This window comes from Tursiops truncatus, chromosome 2, assembly GCF_011762595.2.
Source record: "Tursiops truncatus isolate mTurTru1 chromosome 2, mTurTru1.mat.Y, whole genome shotgun sequence".
Classification (NCBI taxonomy): domain Eukaryota; kingdom Metazoa; phylum Chordata; class Mammalia; order Artiodactyla; family Delphinidae; genus Tursiops; species Tursiops truncatus.
Window position 1 is genome coordinate 122,373,929 of NC_047035.1, and position 26,147 is coordinate 122,400,075.

The 26,147-nt window shown below is 41.8% G+C and overlaps 1 protein-coding gene across 1 annotated transcript in view; it reads right to left on the reverse strand.

Annotated features, from left to right (window-relative positions):
* The window catches only part of ATP10A (ATPase phospholipid transporting 10A (putative)), a 177,729-nt gene that overhangs the window by 59,559 nt on the left and 92,023 nt on the right, over positions 1-26,147 (reverse strand). Inside the window, 1 exon segment of the mRNA XM_019945970.3 lies at positions 984-1,069. Coding sequence (XP_019801529.2) covers positions 984-1,069 — 86 coding nt within the window.

Sequence of the window (26,147 nt, forward strand, 5' to 3'; positions counted from 1 at the left end):
ACACCCTGTTCTCTCCCTCCTCCCTTTTCCCCACACTGCCCAGCCAAGTCGTGCACAACTATTAACACGATTACGGTAATTTCCAACTATTCACAGAAGCAGAGATACCATCCATACTTCCCATGTACCCCCAGCCCAGCTTCAACAAGGACCAACAGATGGCCAATCCAATGTCATTCATCTACCTTTCTTGTCTCTGTTTTGGAGCAAGGAGCTGGACAAGTTAACATGTTCTAGGACTTCTTATTTTGTTTACTGTCTCTCTAACTAGAGTGAAATAAACATGAAGGCAGAAATTTCTTTTCTATTCAGTTCACTGTGTTATCCCCAGAGCCTTGAAAAGAGCCTAGCACACAGTAGGTGCTCAGCAAATACTTGTTCAATGGCTGAGTGCATGAATGAAGGAATGAACTTCCAGGCAGGCTCCTCCTGCCTGGGGCCTGTGCTTACATTTATGGGGCCACATGTAGTCAACCTTGTTTCCCACGTCCCCACCTTCTCTGGCTGCTAGAGGGAGGGGATCTGACAAACTTCTACTGCTGACAGGCTCTTACCAAGCAGCCCCATGAGCTCAGGTGCAGGGCAACATTCCTCAAAGGCTGCACCAAGTGGCAAAGAATATATATATATAGTACTGTACTATACTATACAAAGTGGACCATTGAACAACACGGGTTTGAGCTGCGCAGTTCCATTTATTCACAGGTTTTTTTCAATAAACACAGTACTACACCATCCGAGATTGGCTGAATCCGTGGATGCAGAATTGCACATCCAGAGGGCAGACTATGGAGCTTGAGCATCCAGGGATTCTGGTATCCCTGGCAGGTCCCGGAACCAATCCCCCATTGACACTGACCATGTGAATTTTCAGCTGGGTGGGGGTTGGCATCCCCCAACCCTTGTGGCTCAAGGGTTGACCGCATATGTACATGTAGTCTGTCAAACAGAAGGGGAAGCCCAGGCAGAGGTCTGATACTCACATGCACCCACGAAACCTAGTCAGGTCGTTGTTGGGCTTCTCACACTCGATTACGCTGGTGAACGTCAAAGGATTGAATTCGGAGACCTAAAATAATAGCACATACACATTAGAGAGATCTGAGCTCAGCCTGTCCATCTAAAAGGCACTTGCTTCTCTGTCTCCCACCCACAGCAGGAACATTCCATGAAGAAGGACTCTGCCTTGTAACCTGTGCAGAGTCTCTCTCTCTCTCACACACACACACCACACACAGAGCACTTGGCCTGTGCATCTTTGTTTTTACAGTGAATGACAGTGAGCCCATAGAACTGTAGCTCTAATGCAAATTAAGCACATATGGTATAAGAGGGAAGCCACTAGTGACGGGAAGGAATGAGTGAGTTTCTTGAGACAGACCAGCACCTTCCAACTTTCTATACAGATTTAGAGAAGCAGATTCCATCTGGAAAATAGGAACTTAGAATAAAAATATCACTTCCTCAATGTGCGCTAAAAATTCTTCACAGATATTTGGGGAAAAACAGTTAAATAATCAATGTGTCAGCCACCAATTTCTTTATTATTCTGCTTGATGAAAAAAATGACAGCTCACCACAAAGAAAGTCCTTCACTTAGAATTTGGCACTGATAGATGAAGCAAGGCCTGGCTCGCGTGGAGAAATGAGGAGTGAGGAGAGGGAAGGGGCGAGAGGAGGGGGGTGGTAGGGAGGGAAGAGAGAAATACCAGGAATATGTCTTTAGTGTAAATAACTGAGTACATTTATGGGTTTTTAAAAATCAGCTTGCTTTGATCAGGCTGGCCACTCTCTTTTCTCCATGAGTGTCACACGTGGTAAAAAAAAAAAAAAAAAAAAAAAGGACTTGTCTTTCCTCACGCAAGCATGGCGTCACAAAAAAAGTGCAACTGGGGCTTCCCTGGTGGCGCAGTGGTTGAGAGTCCGCCTGCCGATGCAGGGGACACGGGTTCGTGCTCCGGTCCGAGAAGATCCCACATGCCGCAGAGCGGCTGGGCCCGTGGGCCATGACCGCTGAGCCTGCGCGTCCAGAGCCTGTGCTCCACAACAGGAGAGGCCACAACAGTGACAGGCCCGCGTACCGCAAACAAAAAAAAAGAAGTGCAACTGGTTAAAAATCAAAGGAATAAACATTGTTGATACCCACCCAGATAACTATTACTCCAGCAAAACAATGCCCTCCCTGGGACAGGATACGGCTGTAAAGGCAATGACTCAAAAGTCTGTCCTGACTGTTTTCCCGTATAGCATGTACATTAAAAGAACTCACTACATAGTAGTAGCTCAATTCAACAGCTGAAAGGAAAGTGCCATTTTAAAAGGCTCTTCCTGAAGTTTCATTAGCCATCGGCCCCTCTCTCCGTGGACTGAAATGGCCTCTGGCTCTGTTCCAGAGTAAGGCTATGCTTGGAGAAGCGGTGTTTATTTCAAGCCTTGTGCTTCTCTTGAAGCCAGTTGGCTGACTTTTCCAGAGCAGACATCTGCAGATACAGTGCCCAGGACGGCCATGAAGGGAGGGAGTTCTGCAGCACACCAGGGTTATTCTTGGCAGACAGGGAGGGTAGACTTAAAATACTCTGTCTCTGTTTATGATTCTTTCTCTCTAAGAAAAATGTAATGTGCATGGCTCAGAAACGGTAGAACATTCTGTCTCTGGGGCTTCAGAGCTGCATTTGTAATGTTCTACTAATAACCATGTGCCTTGGGGAATGTGCATCCCCAGGGCATGGGATGCCTGGCCTCCTCTGCTTTGTCTGGAATTGGGGAGGATTTTTAGAGCTGGAGGGATTTTTAGAGACTGTTATGGGTTAAACTGTGTCTCCTTACGCCACCCCCAGAATCCATACGTTGAAGTCCTAACCCCCAGTACCCCAGAATGTGACTGTATTTGGACATAGGGTCTTTTCAAAGATAATTAAGGTAAAATGTGATCATCAAGGTTAGCCCTCATACAATCTGCTTGGTGTACTTATAAGAAGAGGGAATTTGGACACAGACACAAACTGAGGGAAGACTGTGAAAAGAAAAAGGGAAGAGACACCCATCTACAAGCCAAGGAGAGGGGCTTCAAAGAGAGCAGTCCTGTGGACACCCTGATCTTGGACTCTGCAGCCTCCAGCACTGTGAGGAAATAAATTTGTTGTTTGGGCCACTCTTAGCCTTAACAAACTAATACAGAGACCATCTCTGAGTTTCCCATTTAAAAAGGGTTTCATGTCCAGAGCATACCTTTTGGATGAGAAAATTCTGCTTATCTTGATTGTTTCCAAAGTAATTGGCAATTTCTTAATAACCTCATTTAAGAAATATATTTATTCATCACTCCATCCAATCATCTACCCATCTCCTTCATGCCAAACTGGCCTCAAGGTAGTGCCCAAGTCATCCAACAGCCAACCTTCTGTTGACCTGGTACCGGAGCATGGACAGAAGGTCCAGTCTATCCTTCCATTCCAAGCATGCTAACTCCATTTTTTGAAAAAGCAGACAAAAAGTTGGGGAAGATGAAACAGTTCTGGAGATGGACGGTGGTGACTGTTGCACAAGAATGTGAATGTACTTAATGTCACAGAACTGTACATTTAAAAAAAAGTTAAAATGGGGAATTCCCTGGTGGTCCAGTGGTTAGGACTCCACACTTTCTCTCTGTGCTTTCACTGGCGAGGGCCCAGGTTCAATCCCTAGCCAGGGAACTAAGATCCTGCAAGTCGCACAGCGTGCCAAAAAAGGAAAAGAAAAGAAAAGAAAAGAAAAGAAAAGAAAAGAAAAGAAAAGTTCAAAGCAATAAAGAGACTCTATCTAAAAAAAAAAAAACAACAAAAAAGGGTTAAAATTGTAACTTTTGTTGTTATGTGTATTTTACCACAAAAAAAAGTTTAAAGAAAGCAAATATAAACAATCATTGACAATTGACTGTGAAGAAATAGATGAATCATCAAGTAGCACCTAGCTCAGAGATCCAGGAATTTCAGCACAAATACAGAGAGCCTCATGCTTAACTCACCCAAGGGCACCTCTGTACCATTATCTATATCATAACCATCAATTACAGCTACAATGTTTTATAGGTCACCTACTGCCAGGCATTGTGCTAAGTGGTGTTCACCACCACTCACAGCACCACAATGAGGTTGGTTTTCAAACTACCTTTAATGTGGGGTAATTAAGGACCATGTCCAAGGTCAAGAGACCTTGGAGCAAGTGAGGGAAGCTCCTTGGCCTCTCAGACATCCAGCTCAGCCGCCGACCTCACCAAGACTATCTTGCATTAACGAGAAAATATAACGTATGTATAAGCCAGAAAGTGTAGAACTGATTCCACAGAAATTACCAAAGAAACAAACATGTCAAAGTTTGAATGTTTTCAAAAACATACGTCAATTAAATGTACCCCCTTCCCATCTTCAGCAATGCCCCTGGATGTAGTTAGCACAGTTCACTGAAAACCGGAGTAAAAAAATCAGGAGCCCTGGGATTTACTCCTAGTTCTTCTGATTAAGAAGTGCAGACCTCTTGGCATTTAGACTTGGCTCTCCAAGATCTCCAGAGCTCTGTGAATTCACAGTTCCACGAATGCAGAGGTGATTCTAACCACCCCCACCCCACCGCCTGCAATGGCCTTGGTACTGGAAGGCGCTGCAGAAGCAGCATGATCCACGAGGATACCGTCACACCAGCAGGCCTTCAGCCATGCCGCCCACTCTCTCCGCAGCTTGGCCACAGCACACCCAGCATCTTGGGCCAAGTGCAGCTGACATCATTCACTGCAGAGCCTACATGTCCAAACAAGCACCTTACTGGCAATAAAATGCACATGGTTTCTGCTGCAAACATTTCTCAAGCTTCTTTGGATGAAGTGATTTGACCTCATTAGGTAGGTGGGAAAGAAGAGGCAGGGTGGTGACACAGGGGAGAGCCCTGGCCCCTGCCTTTGAACTTGTATTTCTCTAGAAACTGTGGCAGTTGACAACCTTGTGGGCCAAGTCACCCCAGATTGTGGTTCCTCCTTCTTCCCTCCAAAGATGCCCAGCTCCCACATCCTCCTGACACTTGGCACCCCCTCAGGTAGAACAGCTACCTGCGCAGGTGCCATGTCCCTGGTTTAACCACACAGGGGAGTCTGGTATCGAATGCAGTGCCCAGAGCAGTTGCTGAATGAATGTTTGATTCACCAGGAAGATTCTTTTTCTTTTTTAAAATTGGAGTATAATTGCTTTACAATGTTGTGTTAGTTTCTGCTGTACAGTGAAGTGAATCAGTTATATGTATACCTATATCCCCTTCCTCATGGACCTCCCTCCCACCCCCCCATCCCACCCCCTTAGGTCATCACAAAGCACCAAGCTGACCTTCCTGTGCTTTATAGCATGTTCCCACTAGGTATCTATTTTACACATGGGAGTGTATGTACATCAATCCTGATCTCCCAATTCATCCCACCCTCTCCTTCCCCTCCTGTGTCCACATGTCCGTGCTCTACATCTGCGTCTCTATTCCTGCCTTACAAATAGGTTCATCTGTACCATTTTTCTAGATTCCACATATATGCGTTAATATACGATATTTGTTTTTCTTTTTCTGACTTACTTCACTCTGTATGACAGTCTCTAGGTCCATCTACATCTCTACAAATGACCCAGTTACGTTCCTTTTCATGGCTGAGTAATATTCCATTGTATGTATGTACCACAACTTCTTTATCCATTCACCTGTCAATGGACATTTAGGTTGTTTCCATGTCCTGGCTATTGTAAATATTGCTACAATGAACACTGGGGTACATGTGTCCTTTTGAATTATGGTTTTCTCAGGGTATATGCCCAGTAGTGGGATTGCTGCGTCCTATGGTAGTTCTATTTTTAGTTTTTTAAGGAACCTCCAAACTGTTTTCCATAGTGGTTGTATCAATTTACATTCCCACCAACAGTGTATGAGGGTTCCATTTTCTCCACACCCTGTCCGGCATTTATAGCTTGTAGATTTTTTGATGATGGCCATTCTGACCGGTGTGAGGTGATATACCTCATTGCAGTTTTGATGTGCATTTCTCTAATAATTAGTGATGTTGAGAATCTTTTCATGTGCCTCTTGACCATCTGTATGTCTTCTTTGGTGAAAGTCTATTTAGGTCTTCCACCCATTTTTTAATTGGGTTGTTTGTTTTTTTGATATTGAGTTCCACGAGCTGTTTGTATATTTTGGAGATTAATCTTTTGTCTGTTGCTTCATTTGCAAATATTTTCTCCCATTCTGAGGGTTGTCTTTTCATCTTGTTTATGGTTTCCTTTGCTGTGCAAAATTCTGTTATCAATCTTGTGTTTCACATTTGCATTAAATTAGTGGTCCCCAACCCTTTTGGCACCAGGGACTGGTTTTGTGGAAGATAATTTTTCCACGGATGGGGGTAGGGTGGGGTTGGGTGGGGGATGGTTCAGGCTTTGGACCATTACCGGTCCACGGCCTGGGGGTTGGGGACCACTGTATTAAATGAATGACTAATAAATACTCTGTAAAAGCAGAAGTGGACTCCCTCCATCCTATAACAGAAGCAGCGATGTCTGAAAAAGGCCATTTATAGTCCATTAAAGAAGAGACATTATTTTTTATCATAAAAAAGTTACATAGGTGGTGTTACCCTGGTGGTAAAAAAAAGTTACCCTGGTGGTGCAGTGGTTAAGAATCAGCCTGCCAATACAGGGGACAAGGGTTCAAGCCCTGGTCCAGGAAGATCCCACATGCTGCGGAGCAACTAAGCCTGTGTGCCACAACTACTGAGCCTGCGCTCTAGAGCCCGCAAGCCACAACTACTGAGCCCGCGAGCCACAACTACTGAGCCCACATGCCACAACTACTGAAGCCCACACACCTAGAGCCCGTCCTCCGCAAGAAGAGAAGCCACCGCGACGAGAAGCCCCCGCACTGCAACGAAGAGTAGGCCCCGCTTGCCGCGACTAGAGAAAGCCCACACAGCAACAAAGACCCACTGCAGCAAAAAATAAATAAATAAATAAATTTTAAAAATTAAAAAATAATTTAAAAAATTAAAATGTTACATAAACCAGTTTACATTGCTTTGCCGATGGGACAAGCAGGTGCCGCCAGCAGGAACCTCACCTGGATCTCCCTGTGGAGACTTCAGAGTGAGGCTGTGTTGTCTTGGTCTCTGGGTCCCAGAGGAGGCTGGTGAGAGGACCCACAGAGCCTGGCAATACCACCTCCTGCACCAGCGGCCAGACCTGGGCTCACATGAGCTCCTTCTATTCTCTGCCTCTGGGACCCCCATCCTGAAAACACCCTTTGTGTCCTGTGGTCTGCCACGATCTCCTCCACACAAGGGACTCAGGGTTCCCCTCCACCTCCAGCCTCAACATCACTGCCCCACAGTAGCCTTTGAAGGCTGATCACCCTACTTCGGCTGCTGCACTACAGAATGAGATCTGCACCTCCATGCAGCAGCCAGGCTCTGCCCAGGGGGCCCCGAGGTGACCCTGTTGGCTGCCCCCATCCCTCCTGGCACCCGTTCCTGCACTAAGGGGCCCTGGAGAGGCCCACACCTTTCCACATGACGTACTTTGCCCTCCCGCCTGACTCCACCTGGCTAACCGCCCCCTGCACTGCAGGATGTGGACAGCCCCCTGCCTTAGGTTGGGCAGGCGGGTACTGCTACTCCGTGCTTGCATGGCCCCCACACACATTGCTCCTTCCCTGGACCTCAGATTCTCTGAGCACAGGACTTCTGTTTCCTCAAGACCAGCACAGGGTCTGGTGCACACATGACCCAGGGGTGACAGATGCTTATTCCTCAAGGATCTCATGTACCACAAGCTCCCAAATAGACCCAGAGCTCCGTGCTGAGCCCTTGGAGGCCTGGACCCCTTGATTACCAGACACCCCTCACCTGATGCGAAGGCAGATGGGACTGCCAGGGGGCCCGGTAGGGCCTCTCTGTGTTCCAGAAAGCACAGTCCCTCTTTAACAAGTGTGAGGGTAGCAATATCAAATGATTTCTTCATAGCCTCTAATTTGGCTGCTTATTTATTGACGATGGGTGAACAATACCTGCATTAATTTAGGCAAAACATTTAACTCAAATGCATGGAATAACTATCCCAACTCTTATTTTCCATTTTTAGTACAATTTGTATTTACTACACGCCTGTCAGTGCTGTGGGCATTCAAAAGGGGGCAGACGGCCCAATACTGAATGAGGGAATGAACGAATGATTTACTGCAAAGATTAGATTGCCAAATCAATATTTTCAGTCAGTTACCCTGAAATGGGAAAGAAATCGTCTACCACGGTGTCCCCTGGCTCATGGCAGGGTGTCCCCTGATCAATCAGTTTTTATTAAATAACTAAAAACCTGAATGAAACCAAAGGCACTCTGGTCCTGGGGGCAGGAGAAGCCAAATGTATAAGGAGTCTTCAACCAAAGAATCTTCTCTCCAAGTGGTTTCATAGTTCAGTGTAACGCTGGGAGTTTATGCCCAATACAAACAGAAATAGAATAGAAATTATCACAAAACACATTTAAGTAACTAATCTACAACTGCAGGAGTTTGACTATCATTTAACACATCCTAGATTCATAAGTGCATAAGGAGGCTGGCACAGCAGCTGGTGACAGGGCCCTGGATGGCAGGCAGTCCAGAATGTGGCGATTTTTCTGAGTGCCACACCGGCTCCTGATCCATCAGTGTCTCCAGGGAAACAAAGCTGACAGGGACAGCAGACAGGCATCAGGGCCTCAGCGGGCCTCACAGGAGGCTTCTGAACATCAGCGTCTTTGACAGCTGATAGAGACCTGATGGAGGGGTGTCTGGGCTGAGGCCTTCTTTTTCCAATTGCAAATTTTCCTGCCACAAGTACCTGCACTAGACTTCCCTTTGTGTGAAGGTAGAAAGCCAGGCTTTCATTTGTTAAATCTGACTTAAAAATGCACAAGCCAGCCCTCCCTTCCTTCCCTACCTTTTCCTCCTTTGTTCCCTTGTCTCCTTGCTGGTTCACAGTCAAAAAGCCTCAAAGCTTTAGTTTAGATGGTGGCCAAGTACAAAGGCTCAGAGTGCTGGGTTTGAGCCTGAATTCTCAAAATTAAAAGGCTTTCTTTCCCTCTCACTACAAATGCTCCATGCTGCCTCTGTAGGCCGTGACTGCCAGCAGAGGTGCCTTTTTTTTAAAAAAATCAAAAGTGTAAAGAGTATCTAAGGGCTGGCTATGCTTTCAGACAGTTAAGCAATAGAGTTGTTTTTACAGAAAACCAACTTCGAAACCTAAATGAGGGCCATTCTTTAAAATAGACCTCTTAAAGAATCTGTACTTAATCCAACACGGTGCCACTGCATAAAACACGTCTGGATCGGCGCTGCTGATCTGCTCTGCTCTGCCAGGTGACAGGCCAGCCTGTCTGCTTCCCAATGTCAACTGAAAAAAAATGCACAACCTAAAAGTTCAGAATTGTGTTTTATTCCGCGTACATTCTGAGGACCTCACGACCAGGACACAGCATCTCAGATAACACTGAAGAACCATTCTGAAGAGGTGGGGTGGGGTGGCCAAGATATATAGTAGTTTTTGCAACAAAAGACCAGGCAGTCGGAACATCAAAAGATTACTGTTGATTAAAGAAAACCAGATATATCAAGTTAAGGAATTTGGTGCTTTTCTCTGTATGGGAAAGATGCAAGAGTCTGGGCTCACTGAAAGCATTCCTTTGACATGCATCTCAGCTATCTGGGGCCAAGTAGCCTGTGCTTTCTCATCCTGAGTTTCTTCAGGCAGGCTGTTGGGGTGAGGGTGAGAGCGGCTTCAAGGCAAACACTGTTTCCATCCTGAGTTCCCTCAGGGCTCACTGTCCCTAAGGTGATGGCTTGATGGCTGCAACATCCTTTTTTTTTTACTGATCTAGCAGGTGATATTTTTCATTCACACCAACCACAGGCCTCCAGTCCCTCTTTCATCACCAAAGGTGATGTGTGACGTGTAGGCACAGACCGGGCAGCGGGTGTGAACCTGTCCCGTTTTGGAGATCACTGAGCAGACAGCCCAACTGGAAAAAAAGGCACCCACCTCTCACAAGGTGGCTTGAAGGGAACTGAAACCTGGGTGCATTTATAACCAAGTGGATTCTGAGGGCAGCTCCCAAGGGTAACCATGTAGGAGAGAGTCATACTGCTGGTGTTAGAAGAAAATCAGGATGGAGGATACAAAAAGAGGTCAGCTAAGGAGCCCTTCACTAACCTGGGAAATGACCAAAAGGGCAGCAGGAAAGTAGAATTCTAAAGCGCAACCAGACTAGTTCACTCATTGGAATTCAAGAGAGAGAAAAAAAATGCCCAGCTTGAAAGATAGGCAATTTGGACCAAACGTCCAGCTGGGGGCAAATAGAAACACTGGACAAAATATTAAAAACGACTGCCCAAAGGTATCAGAGATTTAACAAGAAGGTGAAGTAGAATCAAATCTAGAAAAGACAAAAATCTGGAGAGTTGGGACTGATCTTTGGGGCCTCTTTTTCCTTCAGGGAGTCTCTGGTCTCTAAAAGAGATAGTAGAGAAACGAGTGGAGCTAATGAGACCAGTGGTGAGTGCAGGACCTGAGCCAGTTTCCTCCCTCTGCTGTAACACATGTGCTATCTTCCAGGTCTGGAGGTCAAAAGTTGGAAAGGGGCCTCACTGAGCAACCAAGGTATCTAGAGGGCTATGTTGCTGTGTTCCTTCTGAAGGCTCTAGGAGAAAATCCACTGCTTTGCCTCTTCCAGCTTCTCGAGGCCCTTCCCATTCCTTCACTCACAGCTTCCTTCCATTTTCAAAGTCAGCACCTGGGGATGGAGTCTTTCTCGCGCTGCATCTGACATTCACTATCCTGCCTCCTCTTTCACTTCTCAGGGCCCCTGTAATTACTAGGAGACTGCCTCAATAGTTCAGGATAATTAGTGATATTATCCCCACCTCAGGGACAGCTGATTAACCACCTTAATTCCATTTTCAACTTTAATTTCCCCTCGTCATGTAACACAACATATTCCCCGGTCCAGGGGATTAAGACATGGGCGAAAGTGAGGGGCTATTATTCTGCTACCATAGAACTCACTGGGGCCTGGCAGTGAACCAGAAGTAAGAGTGAGCCTTTGTGCAAACTGCTCCTCAGCTTAGGGTCAACTGGGTGGCCCAGAAAATATCACGAACTGGCACTGGATTAAGGTCATTCCAGATTGCGGGAACTCCCAGATAATGAACAAAACAAAGTCCTCACTTAATTAAAAAAAAAACATATAATCCTAGTCCTCAAATTATTTATAAGAAATAAATTTCCAAGTACAATGTCAGACACATACTCAGAGATAACCAAGCACAACACAAGATAAGGTATCATACAATAAGAACCAACAAAAATAAGAATAGGATCAGGCTTATAGGGACTTTAAATTACCATGCTTGCGATGATCCTGAAGCTAAAGATAAGATTGACCAGACTGACACTTAGAAGAGCTAGAAACTATAAAAAATGACCTAACAGATTTAAACAAATGAACACCTCATACCAGCCAGAATGGCCATCATCAAAAGCCTACAAATAATAAATGTTGGAGAGGATGTGGAGAAAAGGGAACCCTCCTACACTGTGGGTGGGAATGTAAATTGGTGGAGCTACTATGGAAAACAGTTTGGAGGTTCCTTAAAAGACTAAAAATAGTTACCAGATGATCCAGCAATCCCACTCCTGGGTATATATCTGGAGAAAGCCATAATTCAAAAAGATACATGCGCCCCAATGTTCACAGCAACTCTATTTACAATAGCCAAGACATGGAAGCAACCTAAGTGTCCATCAACAGATGAATGGATAAAGCAGATGTGGTATATACATACAATGGAATATTACAAAGAATGAAATAATGCCATTTGCAGCAACGTGGAGGGACCTGGAGATTATCATACTAAGTGAAGTAAGTCAGACAGAGAAAGACAAATACTACATGATACCACTTATAAGTGGAATCTAAAAAAATGATACAAATGAACTTGTTTACAAAACAGAAAGAGACTCACAGACAAAGAAAACAAACTTATGGTTACCAAAGGGGAAAGGGGGGGACAAATTAGGAGTTTGGGATTAAAATATACACACTACTATATATAAAATAGATAACCAACAAGGACAGGGACAGGGAACTATACTCAATATCATGTAATAACCTATAATGGAAAAGAATCTAAAAAGAATATATGTGTGTGTATATATATATATGTATATATATATGTATGTATAACTGAATCTCTTTGCTGTATACCTGAAACTAACTCAACATTGTAAATCAACTATATTTCAATAAAAGTTAAACAAACAAAAAACGAACTAGACCTGAAAAAAAAAATTACAAGCTTGATTACTGGTTCAATGGAAGATTTGGTAAAGCTGAAGAGAAAATTATTACACTAGAAGAAAAGTTAGAAAAAAATAGAATAAGGCATTGGGAGACTAGAAGTTGAAAGCTAACAGAAGACAGGGTAAGAGACACAGAGGAGAGAGGGGGAAAGGCTGACATATTTGTCATTGGGAAGGAGGGAATGAATTATGCAGGAGGAATATTTGAAGAAATAATAGCTGAGAATTTAGTAAATCCGATTAAAAGCACCAAACCACAGATCCATAAACCTTAAATAGGTAAAGGAAGATTATACCTAGGCACACGACACTAAAATGCTGAAGACCAAAGAAGATAAAATCTTAAAAGGAAACTGAGAGTGTCACTGGCAGACTAGAACTAAAGAAAATCTAAATAGTGCTCTTCAAAGAGAAGGAAAAATGGTCCTGGTTCAGATGCAGGAAAGAATGAAGAGCAGCAAAAAGGTAAATGTGAGGGCAAATGTGAATACATGGTGACTGTATTAAACAATAATAATGACATCTCAGGGGATTTATAAACAGTTATAATTATAACACATACCTATAAGAGCATGTAAGTTAAGAGAGAATAAAAAGATGTTAAAAGAAAAAGTCCTTGCATTGTCCAGGGAAAGGATAAAAATCAATTCATATTTATTAAATACTGATAAGTCAAAGATGCATGCTGTAATCTCTAATACAACCACTAATATAAGAGTAAAGGAATGTATAACTTCCAACCCAGCTGGAGAAAGAAAAATAAAATGCTCAGTTGGGAATTCCCTGTCTGTCCAGTGGTTAGGACTCGGAGCTTTCACTGTCAAGGGCCCAGGTTCGATCCCTGGTCAGAGAACTAAGATTCTGCAAGCCATGTGGCATGGCAAAAATAAATAAATAAATAAATAAACAAACCTCTCAATTAATCTAAAAGCAGGCGAAAATGGAGGAAAAAGGGAAAATGGTCCAGGCAGAACAAATAAAAGATGGAATCTTCACACTCAAATATACTTCCCAACAGTAACATTAAAAGTGAATCATGTAAAATCTTTTAGGGAAAACATAAAGATTGTCAGAATGAATTTTATTAAATACTCAACAATATGGTATTTGTAAGAAAAATACAGATACCGGAAAACAATGTGAAAGGATGAAAAATATATCTGACAAAGAGTAACAAAAAGAAAGCTAGTGTACCTGTATTAATCTTAGACTAGGTGATTTTGAATCAAAAAGCATATCTACATATAAAAAGGGTTAACTCAAAATGATAAAAAGTTCAATCCATAAGAAAATAAAAATAACTCTAAATAACATAACTTCAAAACAAAGCCACAATCTTAATAGAGGGATTTTAACAATCCTTTCTCAGTATTTGACAGGACAGTCAAAAACCCAGAAGGTACAGAAAATTTGAACAGCACTATTAACAAACTTAACTGAATAGGTATATACGTATATATATAAAACACTGCACTCAGACTTTCCTGGTGGCTCAGTGGTTAAGAATCTGCCTGCCAATGCAGGGGACATGGGTTCGATCCCTGGTCCAGGAAGATCCCGCATGCCATGGAGGAACTAAGCCCACGTGCCACAACTACTGAAGCCCTCGCACCTAGAGCCCATGCTCTGCAACAAGAGAAGTCTGAACACCATAATGAAGACCCAACACAGCCAATAAATAAATAAATAAATATAAAACACTGCACTCAACAACTGTAGAATACATCCTTTTCAAGTGCAGACACAAAATTCACAAACATTAACCACTTTCTGAGCCATAAAGCAAGTAACAAATCTCAAAAAAGTGAACATAGAATTCAAATAAACCAGAATACATAATAAAAAGATTTTTTAAAAGACTTCTTGCTTTGAAATTATGGAATATAATTCTAAATAATCAATTGGTCAAAGAAAAAAGTCACAAGAGAAATTAAGACATGTATTTACCTAAATACTATTAAATACGCTATGTATCAAAACTTGTGGGATATTGCTTCCTTTCAGGGAAATTAAGAGCCTATTCGCATATATTAAAAGTATTAAAAGCTGAAATAACAAGATAAGCATCCACCTCAAAAATTAGAAAACAGTAAATGAAATCTAAAGAAAGTTAAATGAAGGCTATATTAAACATAATAGAAAAAAATAAAAGTACAAATATCATAACTAACCCACCACAGAAAGACTAAGCTTGAAAAGAATGAGTATAAATTACAAATAACAGGAATAAAAAAGAGGTTTTCACTATAGATCCTACAGGCATCAAAAAGTTTAAAGGTATTATATGAATAACTGTATGCCAATAAGTTTGAAACTTAAATGAAAAGAACAGATTATTAGAGAAATACAAAATACTAAAATTTATAGTAGAAAAATAAACATTCTAGTTATTTACACATTAATGAATTGAAAGATATTTAAATCTTCCACAAAGAAAACTTCAGATTCAGATGATTTCACTAGTGAATTTTAGCAAAATCTGAGGAAGTAATAACACTCACTGATGAAAACTGTTCAGCGATAAGGACACTTTCCAACTTATTTTCTGAAGCCAACATCAACTTGATACTGAAACCCAACAAACACATTATGAAAACAGAAAATTACAAGCCTATCTTACTATGCAAATATTCTTAATAAAACATTAGCAAACTAAGCCCAACAGTATATATTAAAAGATAATACATTAGGAAAGTGGTTGTAGTCCAAACATTCAAGGTTGGTATGGTATTAGAAAAAAATCAGAGATTGGTTCATGATGGCAGAGTAGAAGGACATGCTCTCACTCCCTCTTGCAAGAGCATCAGAATCACAACTAACTGCTGAACAATCATCAACAGGAAGACACTGGAACTCACCAAAAAAGATAAAACACGTCCAAAGACAAAGGAGAAGCCACAATGAGATGGTAGGAGGGGTGCAATCACAAGAAAACCAAACCCCATAACTGCTGGGTGGGTGACTCACACATTGGAGAACACTTATACCACAGAAGTCCACCCACTGGAGTGAAGGTTCTGAGCCCCACGTCAGGCTTCCCAACCTGGGGGTCCGGCAACGGGAGGAGGAATTTCTAGAGAATCAGACTTTGAAGGATAGTGGGATTTCATTACAGTACTTTGACAGGACCGGGGGAAACAGAGGCTCCACTCTTGGAGGGCACACACAAAGTGATGTGTACAGTGGGACCCAGGGGAAGGTCGAGTGACCACACAGGAGACTGAACCAGACCTACCTGCTATTATTGGAGGGTCGCCTCCAGAGGCGGGGGGTGGCTCTGTCTCACCGTGAGGACAAGGACACTGGCAGCAGAAGTTCTGGGAAGTACTCCTTGGCGTGAGCGCTCCCAGAGTCCACCATTAGCCCCACCAAAGAGTCCAGGAAGGCTCCAGTGTTGGGCTGCCTCAGGCCAAACAACCAACAGGAAGGAAACCCAGTGCCACCCATCAGCAGACAAGCAGATTATAGTTTTACTGAGCTCTGCCCACTAGAGCAACAGCCAGCTCTACCCACCACCAGTCCCTCCCATCAGGAAACTTACACAAGCCTTTTAGATAAACTAATCCACCAGAGGGCAGACAGCAGAAGCACGAAGAACTACAATCCTGCAGCCTGTGGAACAAAAACCACATTCACAGAAAGACAGACAAGATGAAAAGGCAGAGAGCTAATGTAACACATGAAGGAACAAGAAAAAACCCCACAAAAAGAACTAAATGAAGTGGAGATAGGCAACCTTTCACAAAAAGAATTCAGAATAATGATAGTGAATATGATCCAGAACCTTGGAAAAAGAATGGAGGCAAAGATCGAGATGATGCAAGAAATGTTTAAAAAAGATCTAGAAGAATTAAAGAACAAACAAACAGAGATAAATACACAATAACTGAAATGAAAAATGAAAACACACTGGAAGGAATCAACAGCAGAATAACTGAGGCAGAAGAACAGATAAGTGACCTGGAAGACAGAATGGTGGAATTCACTGCTGCGGAACAGAATAAAGAAAAAAAAAATGAAAAGAAATGAAGACAGCCTAAGAGACCTCTAAGACAACATTAAATGCAACAACATTTGCATTATAGGGGTACCAGAAGGAGAAGAGAGAGAGAAAGGATCCAAGAAAATATTTGAAGAGATTATAGTTGAAAACTTCCCTAATATGGGAAATGAAATAGCCACCCAAGCCCAGGAAGTGCAGAGTCCCATACAGGATAAACCCAAGGAGAAACATGCCGAAATACACAGTATTCAAATTGGCAAAAATTAAAGACATAGAAAAATTATTGAAAGCAGCAAGGGAAAAACGACAAATAACATAAAGGGAACTCCCAGAAGGCTAACAGCTGATTTCTCAGAAGCAACTCTACAAGCCAGAAGGGAGTGGCATGATATACTTAAAGTGATGAAAGGGAAGAACCTACAACCAAGATCACTCTACCCAGCAAGGATCTCATTCAGATTCAATGGAGAAATCAAAAGGTTTACAGACAAGCAAAAGCTAAGAGAATTCAGCACCACCAAACCAGCTCTACAAAAAACGCTAAAGGAACTTCTCTAAGTGGGAAACACAAGAGAAGAAAAGGATTTACAAAAACAAACCCAACACAATTAAGAAAATGATAATAGGAACATACATATCAATAATTACCTTAAACATGAATGGATTAAATGCTCCAACCAAAAGACACAGGCTGGCTTAATGGATACGAAAACAAGATCCATATATATGCTGTCTACAAAGACCCACTTCAGACATACGGACACATACGGACTGAAAGTGAGGGGATGGAAAAAGATATTCCATGCAAATGGAAATCAAAAGAAAGCTGGGGGCTTCCCTGGTGGCGCAGTGGTTGAGAGTCCGCCTGTTGATGCAGGGGACGCGGGTTCATGCCCCGGTCTGGGAAGATCCCACATGCCGCAGAGCAGCTAGGCCCGTGAGCCATGGCCGATGAGCCTGCACGTCCAGAGCCTGTGCTCCGCAATGGGAGAGGCCCACGTACTGCAAAAAAAAAAAAAAAAAAAAAGAAAGCTGGAGTAGCAATACTCATATCAGATAAAGTAGACTTTAAAATACAGAATGTTACAAGAGACAAGGCAGGACACTACAAAATAATCAAAGGATCAATCCAAGAAGAAGATATAACAATTATAAATATATATACACCCAACACAGAAGCACCTCAATACATAACGCAACTGCTAACAGCTATAAAAGAGGAAATCGACAGTAACACAATAATAGTGGGGAACTTTAACACCTCACTTACACCAATGGACAGATCATCCAAACAGAAAATTAATAAGGAAACACAAGCTTTAAGTGACACAATAGACCAGATAGATTTAATTGATATTTACAGGACATTCCATCCAAAACCAGCAGATTACACTTTCTTCTCAAGTGCTCATGGAACAGTCTCCAGGATAGATCACATTTTGGGTCACAAATTAAGCTTTATTAAATTTAAGAAAATTGAAATCATATTAAGCATCTTTTCTGCTTTAGATTAGATGCATATTAAGCATCTTTTCTGCTTAGAAATGAATTACAGGGAAAAAAACATAAAAAACACAAAAACATGGAGGCTAAACAATACATTATTAAATAACCAAGAGATCACTGAAGAAATCAAAGAGGAAATCAAAAAATACCTAAAGACAAATAACAATGAAAATATGATGACCCAAAACCCAAGGGATGCAGCAAAAGCAGTTCTAAGAGGGAATTTAATAGCAATACAATCCTACCTCAAAAACAACAAACATCTCAAATAAACAATCTAACCTTACACCTAAAAGAACTGGAGAAAGAACAAACAAAACACAAAGTTAGTAGAAGGAAAGAAGTCAGAAAGATCAGAGCAGAAATAAATGAAATAGAAACAAAGAAAACAATAGCAAAGATCAATAAAACTAAAAGCTGGTTCTTTGAGAAGATAAACAAAATTGATAAACCACTAGCCAGACTCATCAAGAAAAAGAGCGAGAGGACTCAGATCATTAAAATTAGAAATGAAAAAGAAGTTACAGGGTGTCCCTGGTGGCACAGTGGTTGGGAATCTGCCTGTCAATGCAGGGGACGTGGGTTCAAGCCCTGGTCCGGGAAGATCCCACATGCAGTGGAGCAACTAAGGCTGTATGCCACAACTACTGAGCACGTGCGCCACACATACTGCATGCCTAGAGCCCAAGCTCCACAACGGGAGAGGCCACCATAATGAGAAGCCTGTGCACTCCAACAAAGAGTAGCCCTCGCTCGCCACAACAATAGAAAATCTGAGAACAGCAATGAAGATCCAACACAGCCAAAACTAAAATAAATAAATTTAAAAAATAAAAATATCCTGTTTAAAAATAATAATAATAAAAAAGAAGTTACAACAGACACTGCAGAAATATAAAGCATCCTAAGAGACTACTACATGCAACTCTATGCCAATAAAATGGACAACCTGGAAGGGATAGACAAATCATTAGAAAGGTATAACCTTCCACGATTGAACCAGGAAGAAATAGAAAATATGAACAGACCAATCACAAGTAATGAAACTGAAACTGTGATTAAAAATCTTCCAACAAACAAAAGCCCAGGGCCCAATGACTTCACAGGAAAATTCTATCAAACATTTAGAGAAGGGCTAACACCCATCCTTCTCAAACTCTTTCAAAAAATTGCAGAGGAAGGAACACAGCCAAACTCATTCTATGAGGCCACCATCACCCTGATACCAAAACCAGACAAAGATACTACAAAAAAAGAAAATTATAGACCAATATCACTGATGAATATAGATGTAAAAATCGTAACAAAATACTAGCAAACAGAAACCAACAACATATTAAAAGGATCATAAACCATGGTCAAGTGGGATTTATCCCAGAGATGCAAGGATTCTTCAATATATGCAAATAAATCAATGTGATACACCATATTAACAAGTTGAAGAATAAAAACCATATGATCATCTCAATAGATGCAGAAAAAGCTTTTGACAAAATTCAACACCCATTTATGATAAAAACTCTCCAGAAAGTATGCATAGAGGGAACCTACCTCAACATAATAAAGGCCATATATGAAAAACCCACAGCAAACATCATTCTCAGTGGTGAAAAACTGAAAGCATTTCCTCTAAGATCAGGAAAAAGACAAGGATGTCCACTCTCACCACTATTATTCAACATAGCTTTGGAAGTCCTAGCCACGACAATCAGAGAAGAAAAAGAAATAAAAGGAATACAAATTGGAAAAGAAGAAGTAAAACTGTCACTGTTTGCAGATGACATGATACTATACATAGAGAATCCTAAAGATGCCACCTGAAAACTACTAGAGCTAATCAATGAATTTGGTAAAGTAGCAGGATACAAAATTAATGCACAGAAATCTCTTGCACTCCTATACACTAATGATGAAAAATCTGAAAGAGAAATTTAGGAAACACTATTTACCATTACAACAAAAAGAATAAAATACCTAGGAATAAATCTATCTAGGGAGACAAAACACCTATATGCAGAAAACTATAAGATGCTGATGAAAGAACTTAAAAATGATACAAACAGATAGAGAGATATACCATGTTCTTGTATTAGAAGAATCAATACTGTGAAAATGACTATACTACCCAAAGCAATCTACAGATTCAATGTAATCCCTATCAAATTACCAATGGCATTTTTTACAAAACTAGAACAAAAAGCTTAAAATTTGTATGGAGACACAAAAGACCCCAAATAGCCAAAACGGTCTTGAGGGAAAAAAACAGAGCTGGAGGAATCAGGCTCCTGGACTTCACACTATATTACAAAGCTACAGTAATCAAGACAATATGGTACTGGCACAAAAACAGAAATATAGATCAATGGAACAGGATAGAAAGCCCAGAGATAAACCCATACACTTGTGGTCAACTATCTATAACAAAGGAGGCAAGGATATATAATGGAGAAAAGACAGTCTCTTCAATAAGTGCTGCTGGGATAACTGGATAGCTACATGTAAAAAATGAAATTAGAACACTTCCTAACACCATAAACAAAAATACACTCAAAATGGATTAGAGACCTAAATCTAAGACTGGACACTATAAAACTCTTAGAGGAAAACATAGGAAGAACACTCTTGGATATAAATCACAGCAAGATCTTTTTTGATCTACCTCTTAGAGTAATGGAAATAAAAACAAAAATAAACAAATGGTACCTAATGAAACTTAAAAGTTTTTGCACAGCAAAGGAAACTACAAAAAAGACGGAAAGACAACCCTCAGAAGAGGAGAAAATATTTGCAAACGAATCAACAGACAAAGGATTAATCTCCAAAATATATAAACAGCTCATGCAGCTCAATATTAAAAAAAACAAACAACCCAATCCCAAAATGCGCAGAAGACCTAAATAGACATTTCTCCAAAGAAGACATACAGATGGCCAAGAAGCACATGAAAAGCTGCTCAACATCGCTAATTATTAGAGAAATGCAAATCAAAACTACAATGAGGTATCACCTCACACCAGTCAGAATGGGCATCTTCAGAAAATCTACAAACAAGAAATGCTGGAGAGGGTGTGGAGAAAAGGGAACCCTTTTGCACTGTTGGTGGGAATGTAAATTGATACACCCACTATGGAGAACAGTATGGAGGTTCCTTAAAATACTAAAAATAGAATTACCATATGCCCAGCAAATCCACTACTGGGTATATACCCAGAAAAAAACATAATTCAAAAAGATACATGGACCCCAATGTTCATTGCAGCACTATTTACAATATCCAGGTCATGGAAGCAACCTAAATGCCCATCAACAGATAATGGATAGAGAAGATATGGTACATATATACAATGGAATATTATTCAGCCATAAAAAGGAATGAAATAGGGTCATTTGTAGAGATGTGGATGGATCTAGAGACTGTCATACAGAGTGAAGTAAGTCAGAAAGAGAAAAACAAATATCGTATATTAACGCATATATGTATAATCTAGAAAAATGGTACAGATGAACCGGTTTGCAGGGCAGAAATTGAGACATATGCAGAGAACAAACGTATAGACACCAAGGGGAGAAAGTGGCAGGGGGTTTTGTGTGTGTGATGAATTGGGAGATTGCGATTGACATATATACACTAATATGTATAAAATGGATAACTAAGAACCTGCTGTATAAAAAAATAAATAAAATAAAATTCAAAAAGAAGAAAAAATCAGTGTAATTAGCCACATTAGCACAAAAGGAGAAAAATCATACAATCAGCTCACTTGAAGCAGAAAATGCATTTTATACAATTCGACATCCATTCATGATAACGTTTCTTAACAGAATAAAAATAAGAGGGAATATCCTTAATCTGTAAATGGTATTCAGCAATATCATACTGAAATATATATAATAGTGAAATGTTCTAATTTTTCCCTTTAAGGTTCATATCAGAGAAAGAATGTCTGATATCATCACTTTTATTGAAGACTGTATTGGAGGTCCTTGCCTTTGCAAATGGGCAAAAATAGGAACTAAGACTATGATAATTGGAAAGGTAGAAATGCTATCATCATTAACAAATGAAATGATTATATGTGTAAAAAATCTAAAATAATCTTCAGAAAACTTGTTAGAATTAATAAGGTAAATCCACTTATTAATTAGCAAGGTTTCTGGATAGCAGATCCACCACTGTATTTCTACAGACTGTATACATATACATATATACATATGCATGTATAGTGCATTTACTACTTTGTAAATGCACACACATCGCATTTATATACACATTATAACAAGCTAACCAAATCATTTTGCTAGGATTAAATCTAACAAGAATGTACAAAGACTCTATGTTGAAAACTAGAAAGTGTTATTAAGACACAATTAATGAAGAAATATATAGTATTTATGAATTAGAGAATTCAAAATTGTTACAATATTGATTCTCATCTCCCCAAATTTATCTATATATTCAATGTAATCACAATCAAAATTCCAACCTCTTTGGGAATTCGTTCGGGAACAAGTTTACTGTAAAAGAATGGAAATGGAAATGCAAATAGCCAGGAATAGTAATGACACTCTTGAAAAGCAGAGCAAAGTGGGAGGAAGACTTCTAACACGTACTAAGACTTATCAGAAAGCAACGTAATTAAAACAGTACCACGCTGGTATAAGGACAAACTAAGGACAGACAAATGGATAGAAGAGCATGGAGGCCTGCAAACAGAACTGTGCATGATGGTCATCTGATCTACGATACGGTGGTGCTGCTCTGGGTAAAGGGTGTCTTTTCAATAAATGATTTTGGGATAACTGGGCATCCACATGGGAAAAGGGAGTCATGTACAAAAATCAATTCCAGTCGGACTGTGGCCCTAAATGTGAAAGGTAAAGCAATAAAGCTTTTATAAAGTTACAGGAAAATATCTTCATGATACCAGGGTAAAGAAAGATTTATTAAATAGCAAACTAGAGAGATTAGTCACAAAGGAAAAGATGAATACATTGTCTTCTAGAAATATTAGTAACTTCCCTTCATCAAAAGACATCACAGAAAAGGTAAAGAGGCAAGCCACAAAATGGAAGAAAATATCTGCATAGGGCTTTTATAAAAGAATATACAAAGAATTCTTCGAAAATAATTACAAAAAGACAGGTAACGGAGCCATCCTCCTCAGGGGCAATCCCCTTGTAGAACTAAGTGCCCAGGAGAAGAGGCTGGGAATGTGTCATTGAGTGAACTGAAAGACAGGTACAATACCTATGAGAAAGGCAGATTTTTAAATTTAAAGTTCAGGACTTCTGCTACTGGTCAAGATTTAGTAACAGACACAGGACTTAATCTACAGTCGAAAACAACATACAAAATATATAAATCAAAGACATGGAACATTCGGACAACAACACCTGAAAGATGGAAAACAAAGAAACTGAGTCCTACAGATGCCCCAGATTACTGCCCAGACTGAAAGAGTTTACAGGCCATGACTGTGGAGGGGAACCCAACTGGCTGATTTCCTCAGTTGACAAGCTGGACCTGGGAGTCCAAGAAGACTAGGGGAGTTAGTTTGCAGGACAGAGTACCAGAGAGGAGAAAAGTACACAGAGAACCTCAGATATCTGTAGAGGTTCCCCCGTGAGTATCCAGCAAGGATGACAGATGCATACCTGTGAGGGAATTGTATGTGGCAGGGAGAGAAACACTCAAAAAGGGTTAGAGGGGCTCTGGGCTCAAACAGGTCCTGGAACAGTAACTGTTCCTATCAGCCAGAATGGGAAAATGCATAATCCATGGGCACTGGTAGGGTATTCAGGTATGGAGAATAATTAACTTGAAATGAGTACTGCTTTGGACACACCTAACAAATCAAACTGTTCTTAACTGTTCTTAACAAATCAAACAGTTACTTAACTGCAGTCCAAAGCAAAGCTCGAGAATATTTAAAGGAACATGAAAATAGGCAGCACCCAATAATGTAAAATCCAAATACACAGCAGGAAAATAAGATCCATAATGAGGAGAATAAATAAATCCTTTGAAACTGATCCAGAAAAGAGACAGTTGTTAGAATTAATAGGAAAGGGCATTGAAATAGTAATTATGACTGGATTTCCTATGATTAAAAATTTAAGTAGAGACAGGAAAGGCATTTAAAAAAAGACCCAAACTGAACATCTAGAGATGAAAATGACAGTGTTTGAGATGAAAAATAGGGCTTCCCTGGTGGCGCAGTGGTTGAGAGTCCGCCTGCCGATGCAGGGGACACGGGTTCGTGCCCTGGTCCAGGAAGATCCCACATGCCGCAGAGCGGCTGGGCCCATGAGCCATGGCCGCTGAGCCTGCGCGTCCGGGGCCTGTGCTCCACAATCGGAGAGGCCACAGCAGTGAGAGGCCCGCGAACCGCAAAAACAAAACAAAAAGAAACTAGGACACCCAGAAGGCATGTAGCTGGCCCTGGCAGAATCTCCTTCCATGTACTCCTTCTTGCCCCCAAGGTCAGTGTCCAGCTTGAAGGGGTGGAGAAAGGGGGCTCCAGGTGACGGAGAACAGCTGTGCCATGTGTGCTACTCTCACGCACGCCTCCTTCGCTCCTCTGCCCCTGGCAACGCAGGTGTCAGCAGCTGCCCACTTGCTCTGCCAAGCAAGTCAACAGCAGTGACCTCTGTTGCTTACTCTGATTTACACACTTAATACACACACTGATTTACACACTTAACTAGCTAGCAACACTCGTTCTCCTCCTGACCTTAATGGTCGTCAGGATGAAAATCCTGAGCAAATGAAAGAATCCCCTTTGTTATCCAACGATCTGAAGTCAGACAGCAATTCTCCTCCCCGCTCCCTCCCCACCTCTCAGCACACCTGCCCCTGGGGGCAGCAGGGGCACTTGTGGGTCTGTCCTCCAGGGCATAGGGAGGGAAACTCTCAGCTCCTGCTGGGCAGTCAGTCAGTGGTGCAGTGTACTTAATCCCTGCCAGGTTCACTCACATACAGTCTCAGGCAGCTAACCTGGTACACCTAGATCAAAGCAGAGAAGAAATACAGAATAGAAGGAGCAGAGGGGGGTGCCTGGCACTCAGACACATGTCCCTCTTTTCCAGGGAGACGATCACAGGCTTCTGATCACTCCCCTTGTCACAGATGTGTGTGATCCACCCGTGACGAAGACACCAATGCCCGCACACGCTCTCCACTAGCACTGGCCTCAGATGAGATCCACCACACAGCAGCAAGCGAGGAACAGACTGCTTTGGATACTCCTTTTAAATCTCATCCTGAAATGTTTGTCCTCTATATTTTATGAGGTCCCTAAAGTATTAGTATAGTCATTATTTGACCCACACAACAGCAATGGTTCAACCCAATACATAGAATCTAACTGAGAAGGAAACTGACAAGCATACATTGCAGTGCTCAGGCACTGGTTACCAGTTAGGGTGCGTGAACTAGTTTGGGAACCGGTGATCTCACTGGGAGGACAAAAGGCGTAGGCAGAGTCTACGAATCCAAATGGGAATCCCAGGTCTCTCCTGCACTAGCTGAGTGCCTGCCAGCAAATCACAGCATCTATCCAGGATTCCAATTCCTTCATGTAAAGTGGAGGCAACGGCAATGCTGTCTCATGGGGTGAGAATTAACAGGGCAGCAGATGTGAATGGTTACACTGGTAAAGCAAGGCAATGAAGAAGAGGCCCCTTGGGGAGGGTCCAGCCAAGGCAGAGCTCCCCGAGGAGACAGAGCAGGAGATGGTGAGTGGAGCTGCGGGGACCCAGAGGAAGCCCTAGAGAGGATCTCCTTCCTGAGGGAGGCTCCTGACACATCCACGGTACCCAAGTTCATGATGTCCAGTCATTCTCTGGGCACAAACCCTTCTGAGCCAACAGGGCCCTTGCGTTAAATGTCTTCCACGTCCCTCCTCTGCAATGAGCATGTCCCTCATCTCACAGCTGCTGCTGACAGCACTGCAACAGAGCCCAGAGCTTCCTGAGCAGCTCAGGACCTCCTGCTGCAGGGACTTCTGCCCCCAACTCCCCACACTAGGGTAGAACACACTATTGTCTTATTCATGCAGGAGAGTCTAGCCCCACGTCTAACTTAAATCTTCCCTGACCAAGTCTACTTTCCTCTGTTCTATTCTTGACAAAACTGGGCCTCTGAATGCAGCATTCTGAGGCAGATGAGAGCCTCCCTCGGCCAAAGGCCAGGGTCCAGCACGTCACACCATGCATCTCATTCCGAGCAGCAGACCTCATGTTCCTTGTCTC